This window comes from Suncus etruscus, chromosome 9, assembly GCF_024139225.1.
Source record: "Suncus etruscus isolate mSunEtr1 chromosome 9, mSunEtr1.pri.cur, whole genome shotgun sequence".
NCBI lineage: Eukaryota > Metazoa > Chordata > Mammalia > Eulipotyphla > Soricidae > Suncus > Suncus etruscus.
In genome coordinates, this window is record NC_064856.1 from 99877551 (window position 1) to 99903728 (window position 26178).

General features: G+C 33.4%; 3 protein-coding genes across 3 annotated transcripts; all 3 read left to right on the forward strand.

Moving 5' to 3' along the window:
• Positions 1 to 1682: 1682 nt before the first annotated feature.
• LOC126017721 (olfactory receptor 8J2-like) lies at positions 1683 to 2630 on the forward strand. Its single transcript, XM_049779773.1, has one exon. The coding sequence runs from the start codon at positions 1683 to 1685 to the stop codon at positions 2628 to 2630; it is 948 nt and encodes a 315-aa protein (XP_049635730.1).
• Positions 2631 to 14467: 11837 nt separating this feature from the next.
• Positions 14468 to 15418, forward strand: LOC126018683 (olfactory receptor 8K3-like). The gene has a single exon (XM_049780781.1). It carries the CDS (start codon positions 14468 to 14470, stop codon positions 15416 to 15418), a length of 951 nt encoding a protein of 316 aa, XP_049636738.1.
• Positions 15419 to 22177: 6759 nt separating this feature from the next.
• On the forward strand, positions 22178 to 23122 carry LOC126017880 (olfactory receptor 8K3-like). Its single transcript, XM_049779944.1, has one exon. The coding sequence runs from the start codon at positions 22181 to 22183 to the stop codon at positions 23120 to 23122; it is 942 nt and encodes a 313-aa protein (XP_049635901.1). The 5' UTR covers positions 22178 to 22180.
• Positions 23123 to 26178: the final 3056 nt, after the last annotated feature.

Consider the following 26178-nt stretch of genomic DNA (forward strand, 5'->3'; position numbering starts at 1 on the left):
TTAAAACAAATACCATAAAATTTAGGCTAATGAGCAAACCTTACTAGTTTATAAAACTCGATATTATTTGATCCATATTTCTAAATATGTAAAATTGTAATTGACCTGCTATTTCTATGTTATCGTTAAAATCTCTCAGGCAGGCACAATAAATTACTGGCACTAAAGTAAGGTACCTTGTATAATGTTAGTCAAAGTATGCTAACAATAATAGAGTCACCAAATATTTTGCATCATCATCACTAGACTTTGAATTAACAAATATGTATATTATAAAATTACATAATGCATAGTATGATTAAAGTGTCAGTGTAGATAACTAAGCTAGTAATATCTGAACCATCAATTAATGTATTAAACCAAAGCACATAAAGAGCATGACATAATACTATTGATCAATATCCTATGAACTTTAATTGACATATTATATCTTTAAGCTTCATTTGTTCCAACCAATTTAGAGATAATTCTATAAAACACTTAGTGCAGGGTCTATAGTGATAGAACAGTCATAGGGCATTTGTCATACACACAGTTGACCTGTGACCAATCTGGGTTTGATCTCTGGAATCAATCCTGCCAAGAATTATTTCTGAGCATAGTGCACTGCTGGGTCTGGCCTAAAAACTCAAAACAACTACAACAACAAAAACTGATGTTCAATTTTTTAGAACACAGTGATATTATCATTCTTTTTTAAATTCCTTACTAAGTTCTGGACACAAAGAATCACACATTTCTCATTGATCATCTATTCAAGTAAGAAGAAATGATTAATTTCACCAACTCAAGATAACAACTTTCAAAAACACATTAGGCAGTAAGTTTTGTTTTTTTTTTAATATAAGCTGTAAAGATAAAAAAGAGATTTCAAATAAAGTGTAGGGCAGGACAAGGTTAAATGTCAGAGAAAGAGAATGTGATTAAGAAAATTCATTATTTTTGAATAATAAGAACAACATAGATTATGTTGGTTTGTTGGTGAATGGCTGGAATGGATCTGAGTTCCTGAGCACTGCTGAGAGGCTTCCCCCACCCCAAACTAAAGATAAGTAAAGGTGACTATCATTAATTTGTTTCATCCTGAGATAAGTGCACACATACATACAGAAGCAAGAGTTATGTACATAGGTAAAACATGCATGTGAATACTTTCAAGTGATATTGCATTTTAATATAATACAGAAAAGACATTGTTACATACAATGTGCTTTATGAACATTACCTAATATGTGTGTTTATTCCTAAATATCGAAAAATGAACAAATTAATAAAGAATTTAAGAGGCTGAAAGATCTCTGGGTGTTGTTTCTGGCGGTAATAAAACTGGGTAAAAGAAAATGAATACTTGAAATATTAAGTGATTGCAAATAAGTTAAGTGGGTTTACTTTATCTTACTTATTTGGGTATTGGAGCCACACCCAGCTGTGCTTAGTCAGGCTTTACTCCTAGCTCTCCCCTCAGTGATTGCTCTTGAATGTGTTCACAGCTCCTAAATGGTGCTGGGGCTCCAAAAAACGGCCAGTCGAGAGAACGACAACCTACATGTCCAACTATCTATCTGACCAAAATTAAAATTATTTAAATGAAACATGGCACAATGTGCATTTCACAGAAAAATCCACATTTTTCATTATGTCTTTTCATGATCCCCTTTTAGAAGATGGAATCAATGAAATAAATGGCTCCAGGGAATCTGACCAGAGTGACTGAGTTCATTCTCAGGGGAGTCTCAGACCTTCCAGTGCTTCAGATCCCGCTTTTCTTTGTTTTCCTGCTCATTTATGGGCTGACTGTGACAGGGAACGTGGGCATCATCACCCTCACCAGCGTCGACGCCCAACTCCAAACCCCCATGTACTTCTTCCTTCGCCACTTGGCTATCATCAACCTTGGCAACTCAACTGTCATTGCCCCGAAAATGCTGGTGAACTTCTTGGTTACAAAGAAGACCATACCTTATTATGGATGTGCAACCCAGTTGGGAGGATTCTTAGTTTTCATTGTGGCTGAGATTTTCATGCTGGCAGCAATGGCCTATGACCGCTATGTGGCCATTTGCAATCCCCTGCTCTACATGGTGGTGGTGTCCCCGCAGATCTGCTTCCTCCTGGTTGGCCTCACCTACCTCTATAGTCTGGCCACTGCAATTACCGTGTCCTCCTGTGTCTTCTCTGTGTCGTATTGCTCTAACAATGTCATCAACCACTTTTACTGTGATAATGTCCCTTTACTAGCCTTGTCATGCTCTAGTACCTACATGCCAGAAACAGTTGTATTTACCTCTTCTGCAACCAATTTGTTTTTCTCTATGATTATTGTATCAGTATCCTACCTCAATATTGTCCTGGCTATTTTGAGGATCCGTTCTGCTGAGGGGCGAAAAAAGGCCTTTTCAACCTGTGCTTCTCACATGATGGCTGTCACTGTGTTCTATGGGACTCTTCTCTTCATGTATTTGCAACCTAGGGACAACCACTCCTTAGATACTGATAAAATGGCCTCTGTTTTCTACACTCTCGTGATACCAATGCTGAACCCCCTCATTTACAGCCTCAGGAACAAGGATGTGAAGGATGCTTTGAAAAGGTTCTTGAGTGATCCATGGCAATCACTCAAACGGGTATAAAGTTGAAATAATAACCATGTATAAGGGTTTTATTTGTTTACGAAAAGGCTATCAATTGCAAAGGCCTAGTAGAAATGGTTTTCTTATTTTAAGTAGAAAATATTTAATCCTTATATCCCACAGTAAACTACCCAATTTTTCGCCCAAACACGCATTAATTGATCAAAGAAAGCACACCTATCATAGGTAAAAAGTTAATTTAAAAATGAACACATTGCAGATTGCAATGGAATTTTGCAAAAGTTTTAGTTACTCTATCAAGAAGAGAATGCCTGATAACTTGTAGAAGAGGTATGTAAAGATCTTTCCTGAGAATATGTCCTGCCAAAGTGGGAATGAGTATATTTCCTTAATAGATGTTCAAATGCAAATCACTTATTTGTCATTGATATCTTTGCTCAAATATTTAAAGTTATATTTAAAACTCAGCATTTTATTATCAATCTATCGACTTTTCTAGTTCCATTTTTATCTTATATTTAAATTTTCTGTACTGCCAAAAGAAATAAGATTTTAGTGCAAATTAATATTTTTGTAAACACATAAAAATAGCGCGTGTGACAAAATAGCGAAATAATTGAAAATGAAATTTAGTTTCCATCTTTTGGTTAGATACATATTCACAAAATATAATAATCATCTATAGAGACATATCATCTCCTTACCATTTCCTCATATTAAAGTTTAAACATTTCGTAGTAAAGACAGCTCAGTCTTTATTATAAAAACATAAGTATATACAAAAATCTCCTTTTAGCCTTTATTATTTAGTCTTGGAATGAAGTGTAATTTGATGAAAAAGTTAAATTTCCCAGGTATTGTTTTAAAAGTGACATTAATTTTCAAGAGCACACAGGAATGAAAAATGCTACTAATATCCATGTGCCAAACTTTCATGTATGTGTAAAATTTTGCTCATAAATATGGAGTAAAAGAGTGTGAGGTTTTTATAAAGTGAAGACAGTGTCTAAAAATACTGAATTTATAATATTGTTGGGTCTGTTAAAAATAAGACAAATGCTGGAATCATGAAACTCAGATAGGTGATTTGCTTTTGAAATTGGGTCATAGAGAAACAGAATTACTGGTAACAGAAAGATCCAATCTTTTTGTTGGCATTTTTGGTCTCCAGGGTCAAATAAAGGTAAACACTTTTATCTATAAAGGCCATCTGGTCAAAAGAAACACATTTTCAATATTGTGATTGTATTTTAACAATAGATTAATATTTTAATGTTATGTTTTATAACTGAAAATATGGAAAATTTATCTTACTTTATCTTTCTTTCTTCTTAAATTTTGATGCTGTATGTCACTTTATTAACCTAAAGACTGACAAAAAGGTGTATGTCTGGCAGAAAATTATTCTCTTGAACTTGGATTATGTGAATAGTATTGTAGCAAAAGGTCTAAAATGCATTTATGTGATTTCTACACTTATCATTTTATTCTATTTTAATTATTATTAATGTATTTTGGGTTATAACTAGTAGTTCTCAAAGACAAGTCTCAAGATTTCTGCCATGTCAAGACTGAACTTGGGATTTCTACAGGCAAAATATGTTTTACAGGCACCTAAACCATTTAATGATTCGTGGACTTCTTACACATACATTTTACTAAGTGGGTTAGAGTCAAGAATAAAAAACATAGTTTCTATGTACTTTTTTATTTGATGAAGTATTTTTTTTCTAAATTATATTGTTACTGTGCTAGTATTGTATTAAAATGCATTGTACATTTCATAGTTGTGGGAATCAAAAGTCCAAATTGAGTTTCAGTGAACTAAAAGTCAAGCTTTCAAAAAGCTAGATTTCTACAAAAGCCTCATAGGTTTCTTTGTTCAATCTTAGTGTTAATGACTGCAGTCCTTGGCTTATGTTTCCTCCATCTAGAAATCCCAACATGCTGACTGCCAATTCCACTTCTACTTTCCAGAACTGACTTTATTTATTTTTCTTTACCTGTCCATGATATATATATATATATATATATATATATATATATAAAGTTAAGGATCTCAAAATCTCATCCTGGTTGAACTCAGTATAATCCCATTAGCAAATATATTCCAGAACAAGCTGCATGTTTGCAGGTTTTGGAATTTGGAAAATAGCCTCTTTGTGAGGAAGACAGATTACATTATTCTACCTAAAATATCTAACTCAGTTTGAGAATATTATATTAAAATGGGCAATGAGATTTACTTGTCTCATTCACTATTTAATAAGTCTCACAATAGCTTATATATTCTATACCTTTTGATTCAAAATTTTGTATTATACTATACACAAAACTTCTCTAATGAAAAATAAACAAAACATTTATGATTTCAATTTTTCAATGAGTATCAACATATAAATAAATTAATTCACACATTATATATTAAGTTTTTAACATCAAGAACAAAATTCTATTAGTCAAGTCATTTTTTGCAACTATATTGATTATTAGGTGACCAAGAAAATTTTTTGTTCTTTGTAATACAAAAGTTTCTTATTAACACATATCTTACCTGTAAATTAATATAATTTAAAATAATAAATGAAACATACTTAGGCTCAATCATTTTAAGTTTATGTGATATTAGTGCTTATCATTTATTTATTTATTATTTGTTATAGTAATTTATTAATAAAGTCATTGAAACATAAATTTTCTGTATTTTATGTTTAATCATTGGTATTTATGACAATGTTTTTGTGATTAGAATTTCTTTTGAAAAGGTTGTGGGGTAACGGGTTGAGTACCACCTGGCTTGGCTCAGGGACTTTATATGTCACTTCACTCAGGGATCACTCTTGGCTGATTTATGGGGGATCATAAGAGGTACAAGGGATTATACTTGGGTCATCCATATACAAAGGAACTGATTTACAGACTGAGCTATTTTTTCTTGTTTTGGTATGGCTTTGATTTTGATTTTTGTAGTTTGAATGCACATAAGTAAAACCAATTTCATGTCGATTTTGTGAAACAAGGTAAACAATTACAATATTTTTTCACCAATTACATATATATAATTTATGTTGACTCTTGATGAAGTGCTGAATGACTCCAAATAGTTTGAACTTAGACTAGAAAGGAACAACATCGATATCTCAAGATATGGATATCTCAAGCTTTATAAAATAATTTTTTACAAACAGAAAAAAATAGAGCCTTTCGTCAAGACAACAAAAGGAAAGAAAAGAGGTAGAATGAGTGAGGAAGAAGAATTGGTATGCAAGATACAGTGTCATGCCATCTGCAAATAATGAGAGTTTCATTTCTTTCTTTTCTATGTGGATGCCCTTGATGTCTTTTTCTTGCCCGATTGCTATGGCAAGTAATTCCAGTACTATATGAAAGGAGGCAATCTTGCCTTGTGCCAGATCTTAATGGAAAGCTTTTAGTTTTTCCCCATTGAGTATAATATTTGCAATGAATTTGTGATAAGTAACATTGACAATATTGAGAAAAGTACCTTCAATTTACATCTTATTGACAGGCTTTAATATGAATGGGTACTGGAAATTATCAAATGCTTTCTCAGAGTCTATGATATGTTGACATTTTATTCTTTTATTTATATGTTGTATTATAATGACTGACTTGCATATGTCAAACCACCCTTGCATCTCCCTGGAAAGAATCTTACTTGGTAATGTTGGGTATGAGGATCAGTCCCCCTCACTTGAGCAGCGTCTGGAGCGTTTCAAGGAGAGTCAGAAGCCATGAAAATTTGCAAAGGGTGATTTATTTTTCTGGTGCCAGGGTGACACCAGGGTCACTGCTCAGGGATGAACCCCAGAGTAAAGACCCCGAACCATTACTTAAGCAGTGTTTTTATAGAGCACTTTTCCAAAAGGACAGTATATGTCACCGAAGTAGTATTCCGTTTGTTACATGTTACTTAGGAATATAGCACAACTCAGTTAAAAGAAAGAGATATTTAGCAAACAAAGAAACAATCATTAAAGCCAACAGACCACCACTAAAAGTTACACAGACAATTGCTAAAACTTAACAGACCACCACTAAAAGTTACATTTTTATCCTACAGAAAAATATTAAACTTAAGGTTACATTTCTTTACCTTAAGGGCTGGAGATGGGGGTGGCCGCCTTACTCTTACTCCACCTTACTAAAAGTTTTGCGAGCAAAGATAACAGAAAGTAGGAGCAAATTGGGTGTCTACTGCCCTCCTTGAGTAGAGCCAGGTTCTTATCTCCGCCAATGCTAGCCTGTGGCTCTGAAGGTCATGAAATAGGACGCCTTGTAAGCTTAGAGAAACTTCAATCTTAAACTATATGCATTCATAAAAAGCAAAAAATTCTTGTTCCTTTCATTTCCCACTCTCCCTATGGATCATAACTTTAATCATAAAGTTTAATTATTTTGCCCTTCTTTAGTTGCTGGTACTGTTGCCTTAACTAATGATTTTTACTAGAGTTAGTTTGGGTACATGTTTTGTAGACCCTATTGAGATAAACAACTTAGGTTGACAGCACTTTGCCTGAGGCCTTTAGCTTTAGCCTTAGAGCCAGCTCTCTCTGTGCTGCTTTTATCAGGCTACTCTGATGCATTCTTATATCCAGCAGGGAAACCTTTTCTTCCTAGAACCCAAACCCACGGGTGGGTTGGTATTCATTTTTCTTAACATTTACACCTTAGTAGGAACAGATTTTGTATATACCTAGAGACCCCAAACAAGTTAAACCATCCTTCCTTCCTTTCTTCCTTCCTCCCTCCCTCCTTCTATATTCCCTTTTTATTCCTCTGTTCCTTCCATCCTCCCTCTCTTCCTCCCTCCCTCCCTCCCTCCTTCCCTCCCTCCCTCCCTCCTTCCCTCCCTCCCTCCCTCCTTCCCTCCCTCCCTCCCTCCCTCCCTCCCTCCTTCCTTCCTTCCTTCCTTCCTTCCTTCCTTCCTTCCTTCCTTCCTTCCTTCCTTCCTTCCTTCCTTCCTTCCTTCCTTCCTTCCTTCCTTCCTTTAAACTTCTTTCCTTTTTCTTTTGGGCCACATCTGTTGACACTCAGGGGTTACTTCTGGCTGTGTGCTCAGAAATCATTTCTGGCTTGGGGGACCATAGGGGACTCTGGGGATCGAACCAAGTTCCATCCTGGATCAGCAGTATGCAAAGCAAATGCCCTACTGCTGCACTATCACTCTAGCCCCTCTTTTCCTAATTTCTTAAGCTGTGCCATTATGTTATTTATGTAGGCTTTTTGTCCTTTCTAATGAATGATTGTAAGGTTACCAATTTCAATATTAATATGCTTTTGTTGTGTCCCACAGATTCTGATAATTCATGGCTTCATTCTTATTTGTTTCCATGTAGACAGAAACCACAAGGAAAATCATGCCCCCTGTCATATTTCTAACTGCAGCTGAATGGGTTCTTATGCAGGGTAACCACAAAGAATTAATAAACCAAACCAGTCTGATAAAATCATGTAATCCGATTGGCTTCTCTCCTTGTGATCTATCCCCCTGCATTCCAAGACAGAATTGAAACCCCTTTATTTCCCAACCAGGAGGGGGAGGGTTGTTGAATGACAAAGGCACCTATATCATGCTACTCCAGTCTTAGTTTACATTTGCATATCAAAGGATAGGTGAAAAGAAAGAAGAAGATGGGGGAATGTCTTTATTTTGGGTAAAGGTGTGTGTGACCCAATAGTTGCCCAGTACTGGGCCGTTTAATTTCCTTCTAGAAACAATAGGCTTATATAGTAAAGTGGTAGGCTATAAAGTTAATATTAAAAAAACCATGGCTTTTCTATACAAAAATAATAAAAATTGGGGCCGGATCAGTGGTGCAAGTGGTTTGCATCTGCCTTTTGTACACTAGCCTAGGATGGACTGCGGTTGGATTCCTGGTGTCCCATATGGTATCTCAAGCCAGGAGTGATTTCTGAGCGCATAGCCAGGAGTAATGCCTGAGCATCACTGGGTGTGATCCACAAACCAAACACCTAAAAAAAATAAAAATAAGAAACAGATATAAAAAGAAAAACAATCCAACTCACAATGTGTCTCATAAAATCAAGGACCTTGGAAACAACTAAGAGGTGAAAGAGCTATATAAAGAAAAGTACAAAACATGGTTTCAAGAAATAAAAGAAGACAGAATGAAACAAAGACACAATTCTGCTCCTGGATTGGGAAGTTTAACATAATTAAACTATTAATACTTCCTAAAGCATTGCACAGATTTAAAGTAATCCCTATAACAATTCCCAACAGCACCTGCCTTTAATCTAAATACTACCCTGGACTATCTCTGTTTACCTCTCAAACACAATTAAGTGTGACCCACACAAACTAAAATATAAAGTATTATACTTACATCATAATATTTATCCATTCTGAATGTTTACATGCTATAGAATCTCAACTTTATATCAGATATAACAATTTTTTTAAGTGGAAGAAACCATTGCAGTAAAGGCTGAAAGTTCAACTAATAATGTATGATTAAAACACAAAGCAAACAATAATAGAATAAATCAATATACAGAGATCTGCACAAAAATTATGAGTAATAATAATAAAAAGGGGATCTATGCAGAAAGAATCATCTTCTCTATGGGGAAATCAAAGGTACCCTGCATAATTAAAATTAAAAATAATACAGTGAAAGAAAGCATTTCTTTGCTGTGGGAATAATATTTTCATGCTCTGAGGAGAGTGTCTCAAAGGGGAAAAGCACATAAATAATCCAACTGCTCTGAAAGTATTGATCACATGGGAAAGAAGAAGTCATTTCTCATTTTAGGTGAGTAGATGGCACTCTTTATCAAGATAATGCATTAATTTCAGGCATTATTCTTGACCCCCCTGCTTTCAATTTAAATTATAACTATGAATTTAATCACACATGCAAATTCACTATAATATACCATAAAAATTACTGATATTTTTCAGACCTTTATTTCTAGATTTTCTTTTAATCTCTAATTAGAGTTTTAAGTATATTAATAACCATAATTATATTTATTAATATTTGTATATTTTATATTAGAAAGTCAGAAAAATTCTGAAAGGGAAGCAGACATTTTTTGAAAACTCTTATGTTATCTAAGAAAATATACTGATGTTGAGTCTGAGTAATTCATGCTTAGTAGAGTTTCTATGTCAGATCAACATGGTATGCAGTTGGTCAGTAAAATTAAATCATCACCTTTATTTCTTATAATCTTACATCCATAGTAGTTGACTGGTGCTATAGACATGACAATTCATTTTATTAATATAATATAGTTGACTGAGGCTTTACAAGCTGTAAAATCCTCCAAGGAGACATTAAAACATGGAAATGGGTTTATGTTTATTTCAAAGGTGAATTCGGAAAGCAAATCGGAAGGAGCAAGAAATTAAGACCTGGAGGGGGGAAGGTAACAAAGTAGTTAATAATGTATAATTAATCTAAGCAAATTATTCTAACTAGTATAGGATATTTCAAGGTGTTGTTTAAAGAAGTCTATGAAGTGTTGGAATATTGAAAAAAGGGGAGAGAAATATGTTGAATACAATGCTATCTACAATAGTAAGTTGACAAAACCAATATAATAGCAAATAAAAACTTGACAATTTCAAATACCCATAAAACACCAATATTTGTCCTAGCCATCTTTGTATTTATTTGATCTTATAGAAAAAGTGAAGCAAAATATTTAAAAGTATAAACTCTAGACTTACAAATCAATATTTGACACTTAACAATTTAGTTTCTTCTATTTCTCTTCCTTCATTTCTTCATTCTTCCTTCCTGGTTCTATCATTTCTTTCTAGTCTTCATTTTCTTTCTTTTTTTCTGCTTTTTTTCTTTCCTTCTTTCTTTCCTTCCTTCATTCTTTCCTTCTTTCTTTCTTTCTTTCTATCTTTCCTTCCTTCTTTCCTTCCTTTTTTCCTTCCTTCTTTCCTTCCTTCCTACCTTCCCTCCTTCTTTCTTTCTTTCTTTCTTTCTTTCTTTCTTTCTTTCTTTCTTTCTTTCTTTCTTTCTTTCTTTCTTTCTTTCTTTCTTTCTTTCTTTCTTTCTTTCTTTCTTTCTTTCTTTCTTTCTCTTTCTTTCTTTCTTTCTTTTCTTTCTTCTTTCTTTTACTTTCCTTCCTTCCTTCCTTCCTTCCTTCCTTCCTTCCTTCCTTCCTTCCTTCCTTCCTTCCTTCTTCCTTCCTTCCTTCCTTCCTTCCTTCCTTTCTTTCTTTCCTTTCTTTCTTTCTTTCTTTCTTTCTTTCTTTCTTTCTTTCTTTCTCTCTCTCTTTTTCCTTCCTTCCTTCCTTCCTTCCTTTCCTTCCTTCCTTCCTTCCTTCCTTCCTTCCTTCCTTCCTTCCTTCCTTCCTTCCTTCCTTCCTTCCTTCCTTCCTTCCTTCCTTCCTTCCTTCCTTCCTTCCTTCCTTCCTTCCTTCCTTCCTTCCTTCCTTCCTTCCTTCCTTCTTTCCTATCTTTCTTTCTCTCTCCCTTTTTTCCTTACTCTGCAATCAAGGATCATACTGGCCTGGTAAAGAAACCAATATTAATTGCGTGGTTCAAACTGTGGTCAGCTGCATGTAAGACAAGAGACTTACAGGTTGTAAGGCTTCACCTATAAACAACGATATTTCCAGGGGTGTCTTGCTAGAGGTTTACCATCTTCAGTTCCTAAACACAGTTTCAAAATATCTGAAACCTGACACAATCAAAAGAAATTAAGTATATGGAATTATTTGAGCAAAAATAGATTTTAGTGACATAATTATAAAATTCTAGAATATAGTATTTCTACAAATTTATTTAAGTTTTCTACTATGTTCCTCAATGAAATTTCACTTTTCTATTTAAGTATAATTTCTCTTAGCTATAATTTTATTGTGTAATGGATCACAAAATGTAATTACTATTTTATCCTTAATTTTATTGTTATCATTTTTCCTGTTGATGCAATTTATTCATGTGTTTAACTCTCTTAAATAATGTTGTATGTTAATGTATGAATTATGCCTACAAATATTCCTAAGTCACAAGATCCAGCAAGCAAAACATATGGTCAATCAAACCTAAACAAAGTGTAATATAATTCTAATATTAAAACTCTAATATTCTATTATAAAAAAATCAGTATATAAATTAATATTATTTAATTAAATCAATAAATGTCATAAACTAATTTAATTTGTTTCAATTTGATTAATTTAATTTAATAAAACAATACATTAATATTGATAATTAAATATTAAATCCAAATATTCAAATATAAAAATAAATATCTCAATATTTTTTGAAAATTTATATTGTATAAGTAAAATAATAGGGTTGTCTCTGTTATTTTTCTTCCCTCTAGTCTAAACTATAATTTTTTTATCTTTTAAAATAAATGTGTAGTACTTTTCAATTTCTATATTATAGGAAATATGATCATATAACTTTTTCAATAATTGAAAGAATATTTCAAAACAATTGGAAGATTAAAAGAAATAGGAAGCACAGTTAGACAAATTATGATCATAAAATAAGAACATCTATTTCGAAACCTCTGATTATTTTTGTTGGAAGCTAAAATGTAAGTAAAAAGGGTATTTTGGTTGAAAGATATAAAATAGACGCCATTGCTTTCAATATTGTGTTCACTTTACATAATATGCATCAAACAATCTTTCATACTTTGTTTGAAGTATGTACTTTCACACGTTTAAAGAGTTAAAATGTAAGTAGCTAAGTATATCAGATATTGGTTACATTTTCTTGAACATTATTGATTTTCTTTTATTTATATATTTAATCTGCTAATATTAATTTCTGTTGTTGCCTCAAATCCCTTGTATCATAAAATAGCATTGCATAGATTATAATGTTATTTGTTTCTGTTGACTATGTCTATGTATAGTGTGCTTTATTAGATTATTCTTTTTAATAAATTGACAAATGATTTAATAAAATTTAAATATCCTAAACTGTGATGGTGGAGATACAACAGTAAGTTAATTTGTTCAAAAATAATAGTGCTTAAATTAATGTGTGATTTTTAAAACTTTTTGACTATTTAAAGAACATACATCACACAGTTGGTATACTTGACTGTATTAGGTTTATTTCCAGATGAGTAATAGCAGTTATTGTTAAAAGAATATAAATTTAAAAAGAAAAAGGAAAAAATAAAAAATTGAAGTACAATAAGAAAATTTGTGAAAATTATTTTATCTCCAATAATGTCATGAAAAATTGGTGTAAGATTTAGTAAACTCTTGTTGCTAGCTGACCATTTGTTATTTCATTTGTTTCTGAACATTAAAGTGACTTCAACTACACATAAGCAACTAAATTGATGTGTTCTTATGGAGACAATAGCATCAAAAAATAAAGCCCAGGAATTAATTACCCTGTTACTGATACTGCAGATTTTATGGGGTGTGTTGTCAAATGCAAGATTTCTCTGAAGCGAAAAAATGAGGGGGTGGTGTGGAAGGGTGTCTGCAGTCACTTTAAAAATGTCCTGCTCATATCAAGCCAAATAGCAGTGTACCTGGAGCTTAGTCAGATTGGTGTCTCTGCAGAGAAGAGTGGTTAAGAAAGGCCACAGGCAATGTGGCAATCATAGGTGATTGATGCAACTGATGGGGCTTCTACAGAACCAGAGCATGACTTGGCCTGCCTTCTTCTCCTGAGATTGCAAGCTTACAGTTGTGTCACCAATGTACCCATGATTTTTCACCTCTGGGTTTACATCTTTCAAAAACAGAATGAATCTTAAACTTGTCTAGGTGTGAACATGGAAACTATGTTTGTGGACAGGTTAAAACTCAATGCATGAAATATTAATACTATTTTATCTCACACTAAATGGGTTATAGGATAGAATTTACTTTATATGCACACAACAATGTTTTGTTTATATAAATGTTTTATTATTGTAAACACTACTATCAAGTGCTAAGTGTCAGATGAAATGTTCACATAGTTTTATATAAACAGTTCTAAAGGAAATACTAATGCTATTATATGCATGAGTAGTGATCTTAAAGGGTTTTGTATGATAACAATATATTTTAATCAAAATTAATAAATTAATAAATTAAAATAATGATTAAATACATTAATCCTACAAAGCCTAAATTATAATACTCATGAATCAGTGAAATAAATATGTTTTAAAGCAATTATTGATATTGTAATAAGAATAACATTGATTTATGTGGGCTTATAATAAACAGAAGGTAATAAAAATCTATTAGTGAGTTAATTAGTGTTCTCTTTAGATATTGAGCTTCACATTGCAAGGGCAAAATATAGAGGTTTATGACACTTTCACACTTCTCAAATTTAATGTTATTATGCCAATTATACATGGATATGCATATTAAAATAAAACATTTTTAAGGTATTAAAATTCCATTTGCAAGTAATATTGTACTTATGATATACTACTGATTGAACCAATAAAGTGGTATTTATATATTTCATTAACAAATAGTATGTAGCATTTTTTAAAAAATACTATGATATAGGAGCCGGAGAGATAGCACAGTGGTAAGGTGTTTGCCTTAGATGCAGAAGGACGGTAGTTCGAATCCCAGCATCCCATATGTTTTCCAGAGCCTGCCAGGAGCGATTTCAGAGCATAGAGCCAAGAGTAACCCCTGAGTGCTGCAAAAAAAAAAAAAAAATATATATATATATATATATATATACTATGATATAATATCAGTAATAGTGGATCTTAAATGTGAACAATGGAGATAAATCTTACTTTATATCACTGAATCTAAAATAAATTACTATTTTTTTAGTCAAGGTACTCTTTATATAGGTATGTTGTTGAATGCTATCAGCTGAAATATACTGATCTTTTTGATGGCTCCTCCAACAGTGACTTTCCATAATGGCTTGGACAGAAAAACACAATTTCACAGTGCTGGAAGAATTCATTCTCTTGGGAATCACAGACCGCCCTGAACTACAGGCTCCCTTCTTTGGGCTCTTCCTGATCATCTACATGATTTCACTGGTGGGAAACCTGGGCATGATTATCCTCACCAACATAGACTCAAAGCTGCACACACCCATGTATTTCTTCCTCAGACATCTGGCATTCATCGATCTTGGCTATTCAACAGCAGTGGGACCCAAAACGTTAATGAATTTTATAGCTAACCAGAATAGAATCCCCTATAATTGGTGTGCAATTCAGCTGGCTTGCTTCATCTTCTTTATTATTAGTGAACTCTTTGTTCTGTCAGCAATGGCCTATGACCGCTATGTGGCCATCTGCAACCCTTTGCTCTACACAGTTGTCATGTCAAAAAAAGTATGTTGGTTGCTGGTATCAGTCCCCTATCTCTATAGTGCTTTTCTTTCTTTGATAACCACCATAAAAATTTTTATTTCATCTTTCTGTGGTCATAATGTCATCAGTCATTTCTACTGTGACAGTCTTCCCTTATTAACTTTGGTGTGCTCAGGGACACATGATGTGGAAATGATAATACTGATCTTTTCAGCGTTTAATTTGGTTTCATCTCTTCTGATAGTCCTTGTATCCTACGTACTGATCCTTATGGCCATCCTCAGGATGAAGTCAGCAGAAGGCAGGCGCAAAGCCTTCTCCACCTGTGGGTCTCATCTGACGGCCGTGGTCATTTTATATGCTACTCTCTTCTTTATGTATGTGCAACCCAAATCCAGTCATTCCTTTGAAAATGATAAAATGGCCTCTGTATTTTATACATTGATCATACCCATGCTGAATCCCTTGATCTATAGCTTGAGGAATAAAGAAGTAAAGGGTGCCCTGAACAGAATATGGAAAGCAATGTGCAAACTTCCTATGTAAAATTTAGTCTATATTGTGTAGATAATAAATGATTGCATAGAAAACTATGACGAATGTGTGATAATTCTTTTAAATGTAGTACAGGAAAAAAGGCATAGGAAGCTATAATACTTTTCTTATTCTCATTATAGACAGGCAGTCATCACCTAGCATTGATTCTGATTGTCCTCAGACTTTAGTGCAAGTAATTAAAGTCTTTTACACTGTTCTCACATTTCCAACTGATGGTTTAAAATTGAATTTATAAGGTCCAAAATAAGAGTTCACTTGGTAGGGTGCTTGCCTTGCATGAGAACAACACATAATTTTCTGAGCTGTCCAAAATTGAACCCTGAGCACAGTGCTATGCTAGCAGATGCCCTGAGCAAAGATGAGAATGGCTCTATAAAAAATAAATAAATAAATAAATAAATAAGTTAAAAGTGACATTGACTGGTATAATGAACAAAGTGTCGCATAAGTAATAATTGTGGTATATTTTTCTTTTGAATTCAAATTGACATCTTCTAATATAAAATACAATATATAATATAAAATTTTACAATAATTTATAATTATTATATATTATGTATATTTTTATTTTATATAACTAATAAAAAGACTCAGTGGATAGAGAAACTCAACAGATAGCAGGACATTTGCCTTTCATACAGCTGATATTAATTCAATTATTAGCACAACTATTTTTCCATGACCCCTTCTAGCAGTTACCCCTGAGCACAGAGCCAGGAGTAAATCTCAAGCACTTTTTGTATGGCCTGAGAAATAAATAAGAATAATAAATAAAGAAGGAATTGTATCAATACAGTCCTACTTATGAATAGATGACTATATAGAATATAAGATATTTAAGCCATTGATTAAATGAGATTACTGATTCATACAAGCTATTGCATCTAAAAGTGGCGTGGTAGCTATATAAAGAAATTAAAGAATTGAAAACTTCCTTATAAAAATGGGAACAAGGTAAAAAGTACCAGTGTCACCATATATTATAAAAAAATCATCTATAAATTAGAAATGGTATGTCTAAAAATTTACCAATTAAATTAAAGGAGAATAGCACTATGATGCTCAGCATATTCATAATGGAAGAGATTCCTGTATTAAGGTTCAATATAATACAATTAAAAAATTTTCTAAATCTCCCTTTCATCTTTTTCTTTTCTGAGTTATTCTTTGCATTTTTTTCATAAATTTTAAATTGACTCATAAAATGTTTTACAAAAGCAAAATGTCTACAAAGCAAAATATAACATCACAGAATAAGAACAAATTTGAAGGTATTATGCAATATGCATATACAAATATGACATAATATATGCCTGTAGCAACTAAGAACACACTTGCCTAAGGTCCATATGGTTAATGGGATAAAGCAGTTACTATAGTGACAAATATAGCCAGATATTTGCCCTGCTTGGTATTTAGGTACATCAGTTCTTATGTCCATATAGAAAAGCCCTGCTCATTCTATAAGGAACAACAAAATGCTATTGCTAATGAATCTCTTACTTTTAAAGCTTAAATTTTTAAAGAAAATTATACCATTTAAAAATTAAAGTGTAAGGGATTTAACCATAGCAGAGTATGTATTTCAGAAAACAATTTTTAACAAATAGATGTATCAATAGAAAATATCAAACTGAAACGTGTGTATGGCAAGTGTTTCTCACTTTCTGACTCTCCGTCTGTCTGTCTCTGTCTCTCTCTCTCACTCACACACACACACACACACACACACACACACACACACACACACACACACACCACATACAGAGGGCAAGGTGTATGGTGGTCCTGCAAAGTTCCAAAATCTAAAAATCTCATTCTGGAGTAGAAAATATCACATAGGGCCAAAGCGATAGAACAGTAGTAGGGCGTTTGCCTTGCACATGTCCAACATGGACTGACCCTGGTTTGATTTCTGGCATCCCATATGGTGCCCAGAGCCTGCCAGGAGTGATTTCTGAGCTCAGAGTGCCAGGAATAACCCCTGAGTGCTGCTGGTGTGACCCCAAACAAACCAAAACAAACTAATAAAAAAAAGGAAAGAAAATCCTTTGTAATGCAATGCTGAAAAAAATTAGAAGATACTTAGGTCCTATCCATCTACTGTGTGTTTTTAGTGACTGCTTAAGGGATCCTGGAATACAGAGAGAATGTCATCCTCTAAAGGAAAGAAAGAGAAAAATAAACTAAAGAGCTAGTATAAACAGAAGCAAGAAAAAAGTAATATTTTGTTTGAGGGGTCCACATTTTCAGTGTTTATGAACTATCCCTGAATCTGTGCTCAGGAGTAACCCCAAGTCATGCTCAGATAAGCATATGCAGTATCAGGGTTCAGGATGAAATGGCCACAGGCAAAGCTAGTGTCATACTCCAGTGATAGCTTTCCAGTTCTTAAAGAAGAAAGATTTCTTTTTGTTTGTTTGTTTGGTTTTGGTTTTTGGGTCACACCTGGAGACACTTAGGGGTTAATCCTGGCTATCCTCTCAGAAATTGCTCCTGGCAGGCTGGAGGACCATAAAGGATGCTGGGAATTGAACCCAGGTTCTTCCAGCGTAGGCTGCATGCAGGGTAAATGCCCTACTGCTGTGCTATCACTCTGGCTACAAAAAGATTTTTAAGGGGTTGGCTCATACAATCACCAGGACTGTCAGACAACTGTGAGCAACTGCAACTGCAAGATTATTGGAGAAAGACTTATTGGATACTGAGGCAGGAAACTAGAAACTATACTTTATCTTTGTTCTTAAAATTTTCAACTTATTGAATGAGTACATTTTGGAGAATAATTGACTAAACTCAAAATCTACTGATAGACACATATGTCAAACCTGGAGGGTATCTTTTATTATTTTATTTTATTTTATTTTACTTGCCTTTAGGGTCACACTCGGTGATGCTCAGAGGTTACTCCTGGTTCTGCGCTCAGAAGTTGCTCCTGGCTTGGGGGACCCAATGGGACACCAGGGGATCGAACCTAGGTAAATCTTGGGTTAGCCGCAGGCAAGGCCAATACCCTACCTCTTGTGACACCGCACTGCCTCTCACACCCTTGTTTTTCTCGTCTTTCACACCCTCCACCTCCAGCTTTGGTGTTACTTTTCTTTTTTTCTTTTTCTTTTTTCTTTTTTTTTTAAGGGGGTCACACCCAGCAACACTCAGGGCCTCCTCCTAGCTCTAAGCTCAGAAATTGCTCCTGGCAGGCTCCGGGGCGGGGGGTGGGGGGGAAACCATATAGGAGGTTGGGATTCGAACCAGGGTACTTCTGCATGCAAGACAAACTCCCTACCTCCACAATATCTCTGCATCCTGTGGACCAATAACAATTTATTTTACGAAGGTTTTCAAAGATTTAAAACCAAGGTCTCCCTACTGGCTAACTTCAGGTCTCTGAACTAGAATACAGAGAGGAATATGTCACAGGTATAAAAATGTTGAAAATTGGTAACTAGATATATTATTTAACCAAACCACTGGATACCATAACCAATCCAATGGATATATAAGTACCATAAAATTGGAAGAGAGTTTATTAAGTATAAATGTATATATTTATAACTGATGGTAAATTGGGCTAAATAATGAATAAGCACATGTAAATTGTTTAACTTTCAAATACTTCAGGGGAAATCAAGAATTGTCTATCATATCCTTAGGGAAAAAAGCAAAGGGTGGAAAAATATCTAGAAATTGTCCTCATGTGCCATGTTTTAGCACATTGGGGACGCAAGAAATATATTTTTTTAGAGATAAATAGGCAGCATCCTTTATGTGGTAACATATTCTACAAACTTCTAGATAATTGCTATATAACATTTTTTCTATGGCAAAACATAGCAAGCAGACTTTAACTTGTTATTTATCTACTGTGTGTCTTCTACAAAGAACAAATAATGACCAGAATAGAAATTCTCTCACATTTTTTTAGATGATTTTTTTCAAATAGTTCCTTGAATGTAAAAAGGCTTCTGTAAAAGGTTAGTCAATATTGCATAGAATCTGTGATGTATGTATTCCTATGAAATATTCAGGTCAAACTGAGATTAAATAAACTGTAACTAAAAATACTGAATTAAAATTATGGCAAAATATTAAAGCAGTTGATATTTAGGTACCTATTAATGTCTTTAAATTTTTAGTTATTAAAAGGATTTTTAAATCATTAAGTAAAAATTTAAGCTATCGATATATAGATATGATTGTTTTGATCTTTTGATAAGTGAAACAAGAGGATTTATAACTTTGAGCTGTGAAAAATATATTACTAGTACAATATGTAAAATAAATGTGATTTTTAATAAGGATAGTGAGAAAGATCCTTTATCACTTTCGCAGAAAAATAGCACATTCTAATGCAATTTTATGTATATTAACACAACTTTTTATCTTTGCATTTAAATATGTCACATTACTTATTAGTCCATTAAGTTAAATTATTTCTATTTGTAGTTCAATATAGCAGGCATAAGAAAGGTTGATTTTATAATCTTAAAAACAAAGTTTATATGAGTTGAATTATGTATTTTCTCTAAATGTTTTTATAATTTAGTGTTATATGAGCTATACTATCTATTTGCTTTATTGGGGCCTATTCAATATTCCTTATAGTTACTTGCCTTACAACCAGTAACTTTACATTTTTATTTCTCTCATTCTATTATTTTGGAGTTTTTTTTAATTGTTTTATATTAGATGATATATAGTTATATAATTATTATTCATCTTCCTTTTATGTTGCACATTAAATTTAATGCCACATAAAATGAAATTCCAAATAAACTAGAAGTTCTCATATGTAAATTGCACTTTGGCATTATATACAAGTATAGACAACTTTATATTTAAATACTTTGTGTAATTGAACTAGACCATGTGTTAAAGTATATATTATGCTAATGTTATAACTGTTTTACTTTGAAGTATAGAATAACTTTATCTACAAGAATATAGATTAATTATCACCATTTAATCCTAGTGGTTTCACTTCCTCTTAAATTACTCAAATTATTAATTAATGGTCAGTATGTTTTTGTCATAACAATATATCTTAAGTTATACAAACATCTTAGAGTATGACTATTGTAAATAAAATGTACTGGCTGAAGAGCACATGCTTTGATATAAATAAATATTTGGGGATAATTTTAGTTAATTCAGAAGATAACTCGCACTAAACTGAACCACTGCGGATTTATTTCAGGTAGCATAACATTAACATTTGAAAAATTAAAAAGAAGACAGAGCAATAGTACAGCAGATAGGATGTTTGCCTTGCACGTGGCTGACCTGGGTTTGATCTCCTCATCCCTTAGGCTTAAGGTCACCCAAACCTGCCAGTAGTGATTTCTGGATTTCTGAGCTCAGTGCCAGGAGTAACCCCTGAGCACTGCCAGGTGTGGTCCCAAAACAAAACAACAGCAACAACAAAAAGAAATGAATAAAGAAACAAAGAAAGTATAAAAGCCATAGAGATTAGGGTTATGTCTCTATGCCTACATAAGACTGATACTGTTTCACCATCAAACTCTGAGAATCTCCAGGAATGAGTAGTGTGTACAGAGAGTACACCTATCAGTATAGCCCAAAACCCCAATGTCAACTCACAGTTAAAAAATAAAACATATATTAAAGATTCTATGTATTTGAATTTTAAGCTTAACTTTCATGAACTGTTAGCACATTGAAATATTAAATATCAAAAGGTACCTAGCATACTGGATGAAACATATTTGGGGGTAACACATCTACTGGTACTCAGGGTTTATTACTGACTTAATAATCATTATTGGCAGGGGTAGGGGACCCATATGCTGTGCCTGGGATAGAACACAGTTAAAAATAAGCAAGGTAAGTGCCTGCCCCACTTTAGTCTCTTTTTGGATCCTAATTTTTCTTTCACATAAAAAAAAGTTGAGGTATATCATCTGATCAAATTGGCCAATTATATTTCAAAATATGTTGGACAGAGGTGATATATATGCAGTTCATGAAATATTTTCCTGGAGAAGATGAATAATTTCTATTATCACTGTTTAGGTTTTTATAGATATGTATAAACCTGTATAAAATATTGTATTTAAGTATTAAACATATGTAGACATAAGATTTGTATGTGAATTAATTTGAAATAGGAATTTTAAATGATAGAATACATAAATGTTTCTTCAGTCTAATAAATATGCAATTAACAAATCTGCTTTACTAAAATTTTATAAATGTATTAAATTGTCATCGTAAAATAGAAAAAAAACAACTGAATTCCAAATAACTTTTTTATAAATTTTTAGTCATGCCTTGTCATACACGTATCTATATTGTTGACTTTATATTTATAACAATAGAGAAGCACCCATCATGACCTATTGACTTTTTACCTCTGAACTACTATCTTAATGGGCTGTGTAAATACAATATGACAAGTAGCAATATATTGATATCAAACAGACGGTAAATTTGCCTCTTCTCTAATTGAGACAAAGAAAATAGCTCAGAACATTAGCAAATGTTTTTGGGGGGTTTAATTAAAAACGGGAAGTCACAATCTACCACTATGTCCAAATATCTTGATCTTTGTCTCTGCTTCAAATTATGGCTGTTCCACTTAATGTAGTGGAGTATTTTAGACAAGTTTAGTAAATAAATTTGATCTAACTTATACAGACTTTCTGTTGCAAAAATAGTACAAAATTTTACTTCATGACACCCATTGTCTATGCTGATGTCTTTGTATAGGTTGATTTTCTTATAAACCTGATGGACAAACACAATCTAACAATACTGAAGGAATTCATCCTACAGGGAATCACAGACCGTCCTGAGCTACAGGCTCCCCTATTTTTGCTCTTCCTCATTATCTACATGATCTCACTGATGGGCAACCTGGGCATGGTCATCCTCACCAAGGTGGACTCCAGACTGCAAACACCCATGTACTTCTTCCTCAGACATCTGGCAATCACTGATCTGGGCTACTCCACAGCAGTGGGACCTAAAATGTTGGTAAATTTCCTTGTGGATAAAAATGTAATCTCCTATCACTTATGTGCTACACAGTTGTCTTTCTTTGTCATGTTCATTATTAGTGAACTTTTTATTCTGTCAGCAATGTCCTATGACCGTTATGTGGCCATCTGTAAACCTTTGCTCTACACAGTCATCATGTCCCAAAGGTTGTGTATGGTGCTGGTGGTAATTCCCTATGTCTATAGCACATGTGTTTCTCTTTTGGTTACTATAAAAATTTTCAATTCTTCCTTCTGTGGCTATAACATGGTCAGTCATTTCTACTGTGACAGTCTCCCCTTGTTATCCTTGCTCTGCTCAAATGCTTATGAAATACAGATGATCATTATGGTTTTATCAGCATTTAATTTGATTTTTACTCTTCTTGTAGTTGTTTTATCTTACCTACTTATCCTCATTGCAATCCTCAGAATGAACTCTGCTGAGGGTCGACGCAAAGCTTTTTCCACCTGTGGGTCCCACCTAACAGTGGTCACTGTGTTTTATGGGACTTTGATATTTATGTATGTGAAACCAAAATCCAGTCATTCCTTTGACACTGATAAAATGGCATCTATATTCTACACCCTTATTATCCCCATGCTGAATCCCTTAATCTATAGCTTGAGGAACAAGGATGTAAAATCTGCCCTGCAAAAGATGTGGGCAAGAGTATGCAGTGTCTTTTCTTAAAATTCACTATTGGGTGAATATAACAAAATATAATACACTACAAATAAATATAATTTAATTCATAGATTATTTTAGCTATATTCTAAAATATAAATATATTAATGATCACAGGAGAAAAATGTTTACCTTCATTGAGTGGAAAATCTAAAATATTCCTAATCGTACATACATTTTATAGTATAGTAGAATGTATAAGCATACTGTTAGCCACAAGAGTAATCAAGGAACAACCAAAGATTATGGACTTGCTATGTGAGAGAGGTTAAGAATATAAGGGGAGTTAGTTTCCAGTGTGTGTCTCTGTGTGCATCTGTGTTTAGTTAACCATGTTATTTTTGTTTTATGGTTGTGAAGATAAAACTTAATTGTGATATTCTAGAGCTTTATTTTTATTGCAATGAGCAAAAGTCAACAGTCATGTAATTTTCTCAAACATACTCACTACTTACGAGGATGGAAGGTCTCTCCTTTCTCATCAGTGAAATTATTTTAAAATCTTATCCCTTAAGAATATAGTGATTAAACTTAGTATTTGAGTTACATAGAAGACAAGCCTAACATTTTTTTCTCTAAACTGCTCCTTTGACTACAAGAGATACACATAAATTTAAGGATGTTCAGTGGGGTATTCTGCTTTATTTTTTTTTCCAGTTTTGTTTTTCTCATGATTTCTAGATTCTTGATCATTTTTCTAAAATAAAGCTCAACTAATTAAAAGTAGTGTTTGTTAAAAAAGCAGGTGATGTGTTGCTACAATATTAATTATAGTTTCTCACTTAAGTCTATTCAATATCCTATTTCATCTTGCTGGTGTATCTTCCGAAATGTAGTGCTTGAACATTTTTATTGTGGACATTATTTTGATAATTATTTTTCAAATTTAAAAAATGAAAGTGATGATTTAGTCTCTGACTATTTCTCGAGCTTGTATACATATATAGTGTCACATATATATTATTCTTTAATTTCTCTTAACATTACTTATTCTATACATTTCTTTTGTATTTTTAAAAACCATATGATATTATTTAAGTAATACAATAAGTGGCATTGTCCTTGTCAACCATAAAGAACATTTCTTTGTAGATGATAACATTTTTTAAACTTTATTTGAAATAAAATAATATGCTTGAATTAAGGTACAGATAAACCAAAGTAAGATATTTATAGAGATGATATTTAAATCATGAATAAATTATATACTTAACTTTGAGCATAGATAAATAAACTGTCTTTTGTGCTATGTGTGGTCCCCAAGATGCTCAATAAAATTAAATTAAAAGTGAAATTGTTTACTATAATGAACAGAGTATTTAATACATAAAGACTGAAGATTGTATTTTGTTCTGAAATCAGAAATGTCAAATATTACATTAAAATAAAAATTCATAGTTGAGGAATAAAATTAAATATCAATTTGTAATATTTTTTTTTACAAACTGATTAGAAGAATAGACTCAAGATCTGGAAATGGACTCACTCGGTCACCTTAAAAAAGCCTGTGCTTTGTACAAATTTACATCTATATCCATATGCAGTGAATACCTTACAGTCTACAGTGAAAATGCACTTTGGACTTTCTAGGATCTTCATGTGGTTGCTAAAACCTGCCTAAGCCCTTCTCAATTTATGCAATAAAAATATGGGGCTGGAGAGATAGCATGGAGGTAAGGCTTTTGCCTTTCATACAGAAGGTCATTGGTTCGAATCCTGGCATCCCATATGGTCCCCCGAGACTGCCAGGAACAATTTCTGAGCATGGAGTTTTGGGTGTGACCCCAAAACCAAAAAAATATATGGTGTGGTGATGAGGCCAAGGCATAATTCCACATCTTAGGCCTTTCTGGGAGAAAAAAAATCTCATGGGTTCAATAGACTTATGAGATGATAGTAGGCAAGGGAAAGTGGCAGGACATAAAAAAGCAAGCCGCCAGGCCTTTTGTCATTTTACCTTACATCTGTGAGGCACCATTTGAACTTGGAGAAGATTGCTGCAGATACTGAATTGAAAGAAAGTTATACAAAAATTTTTCATATGTAAAATTTATTAGGAAACTTTATTTATTAGGTGTGTACAATTCAGACACTTTACGTATAAAAGGACTAAAACACTGACAAAAACAATTGGTTTTTGAGACAGCTAATGAAGATTGTCAGGCTATCTTGTGCCCCATCAGAAAAAAGGAGTATGTAATGGGATTCATAAAGGCAAGTAGAAACATTGTCTTTATTAAACGCCAGGCGCTTGAAAATGCTATTGAAGCATATGCAGTGCAGAAACAAGCTGAGGGCAAATATTTCTTTTGGGGTGAATCAGGCTATTTCTGCAGGGAATACAGAGTCCATTACAACTTTACCCCTTTGACACCACCACATGGAATTTGTCTAAAATTCATCAGGGGAAACCACTGGGCTGGAAATTGCTGTTCAAAATATGCTGGTAATCCCATCTTTAAAAACTAAAAAAAAAGGGGGCCAGGACGATGGTGCAGCAGTAGGGCATTTGCCTTGCATGCGGCCAACCCAGGATGGATTGCGATGAGGTTCAATCTCCGGCATCCCATATGGTCTTCCAAGTCAGGAGTGGTTTTTTAAGCACATAGCCAGGCGTAACCCCTGTGCATACCGAGTGCCCCCCTCCCCCGCAAAAAAAAAAAAAAAAAACTAAAAAAAGGGTCAGCTCCAGGACTTATGAATTCAGTTAAGTGTTTAACTCTGATAAATTGGACCATCTCTGCAGGGAATGCAAGAACACTCCTGGCCCTGCACCCCAGAACTTGTCTATGATGTGATAGGGTGACCTTTGAGCAAGCTATTGCCCTAATAATCCTGTTGCAGAATACTAGAGAAATCTAGTATAAAAGAGCCAATTCTGCCAGGCACTGCAGGCCTCCTTTTGAAAAGGAAGAGAATGTTACCCAATTTGTCCTCAGTTTTGTTATGCCTGGAAAATCTACTAAAACCTAGGCCTATAGGTTTTTGGAGTACTAATCCCCTATTGAACTATATCACTGCTTTTACCAAAGACAAGTGTACCCTTATAACTCTTGAGATCC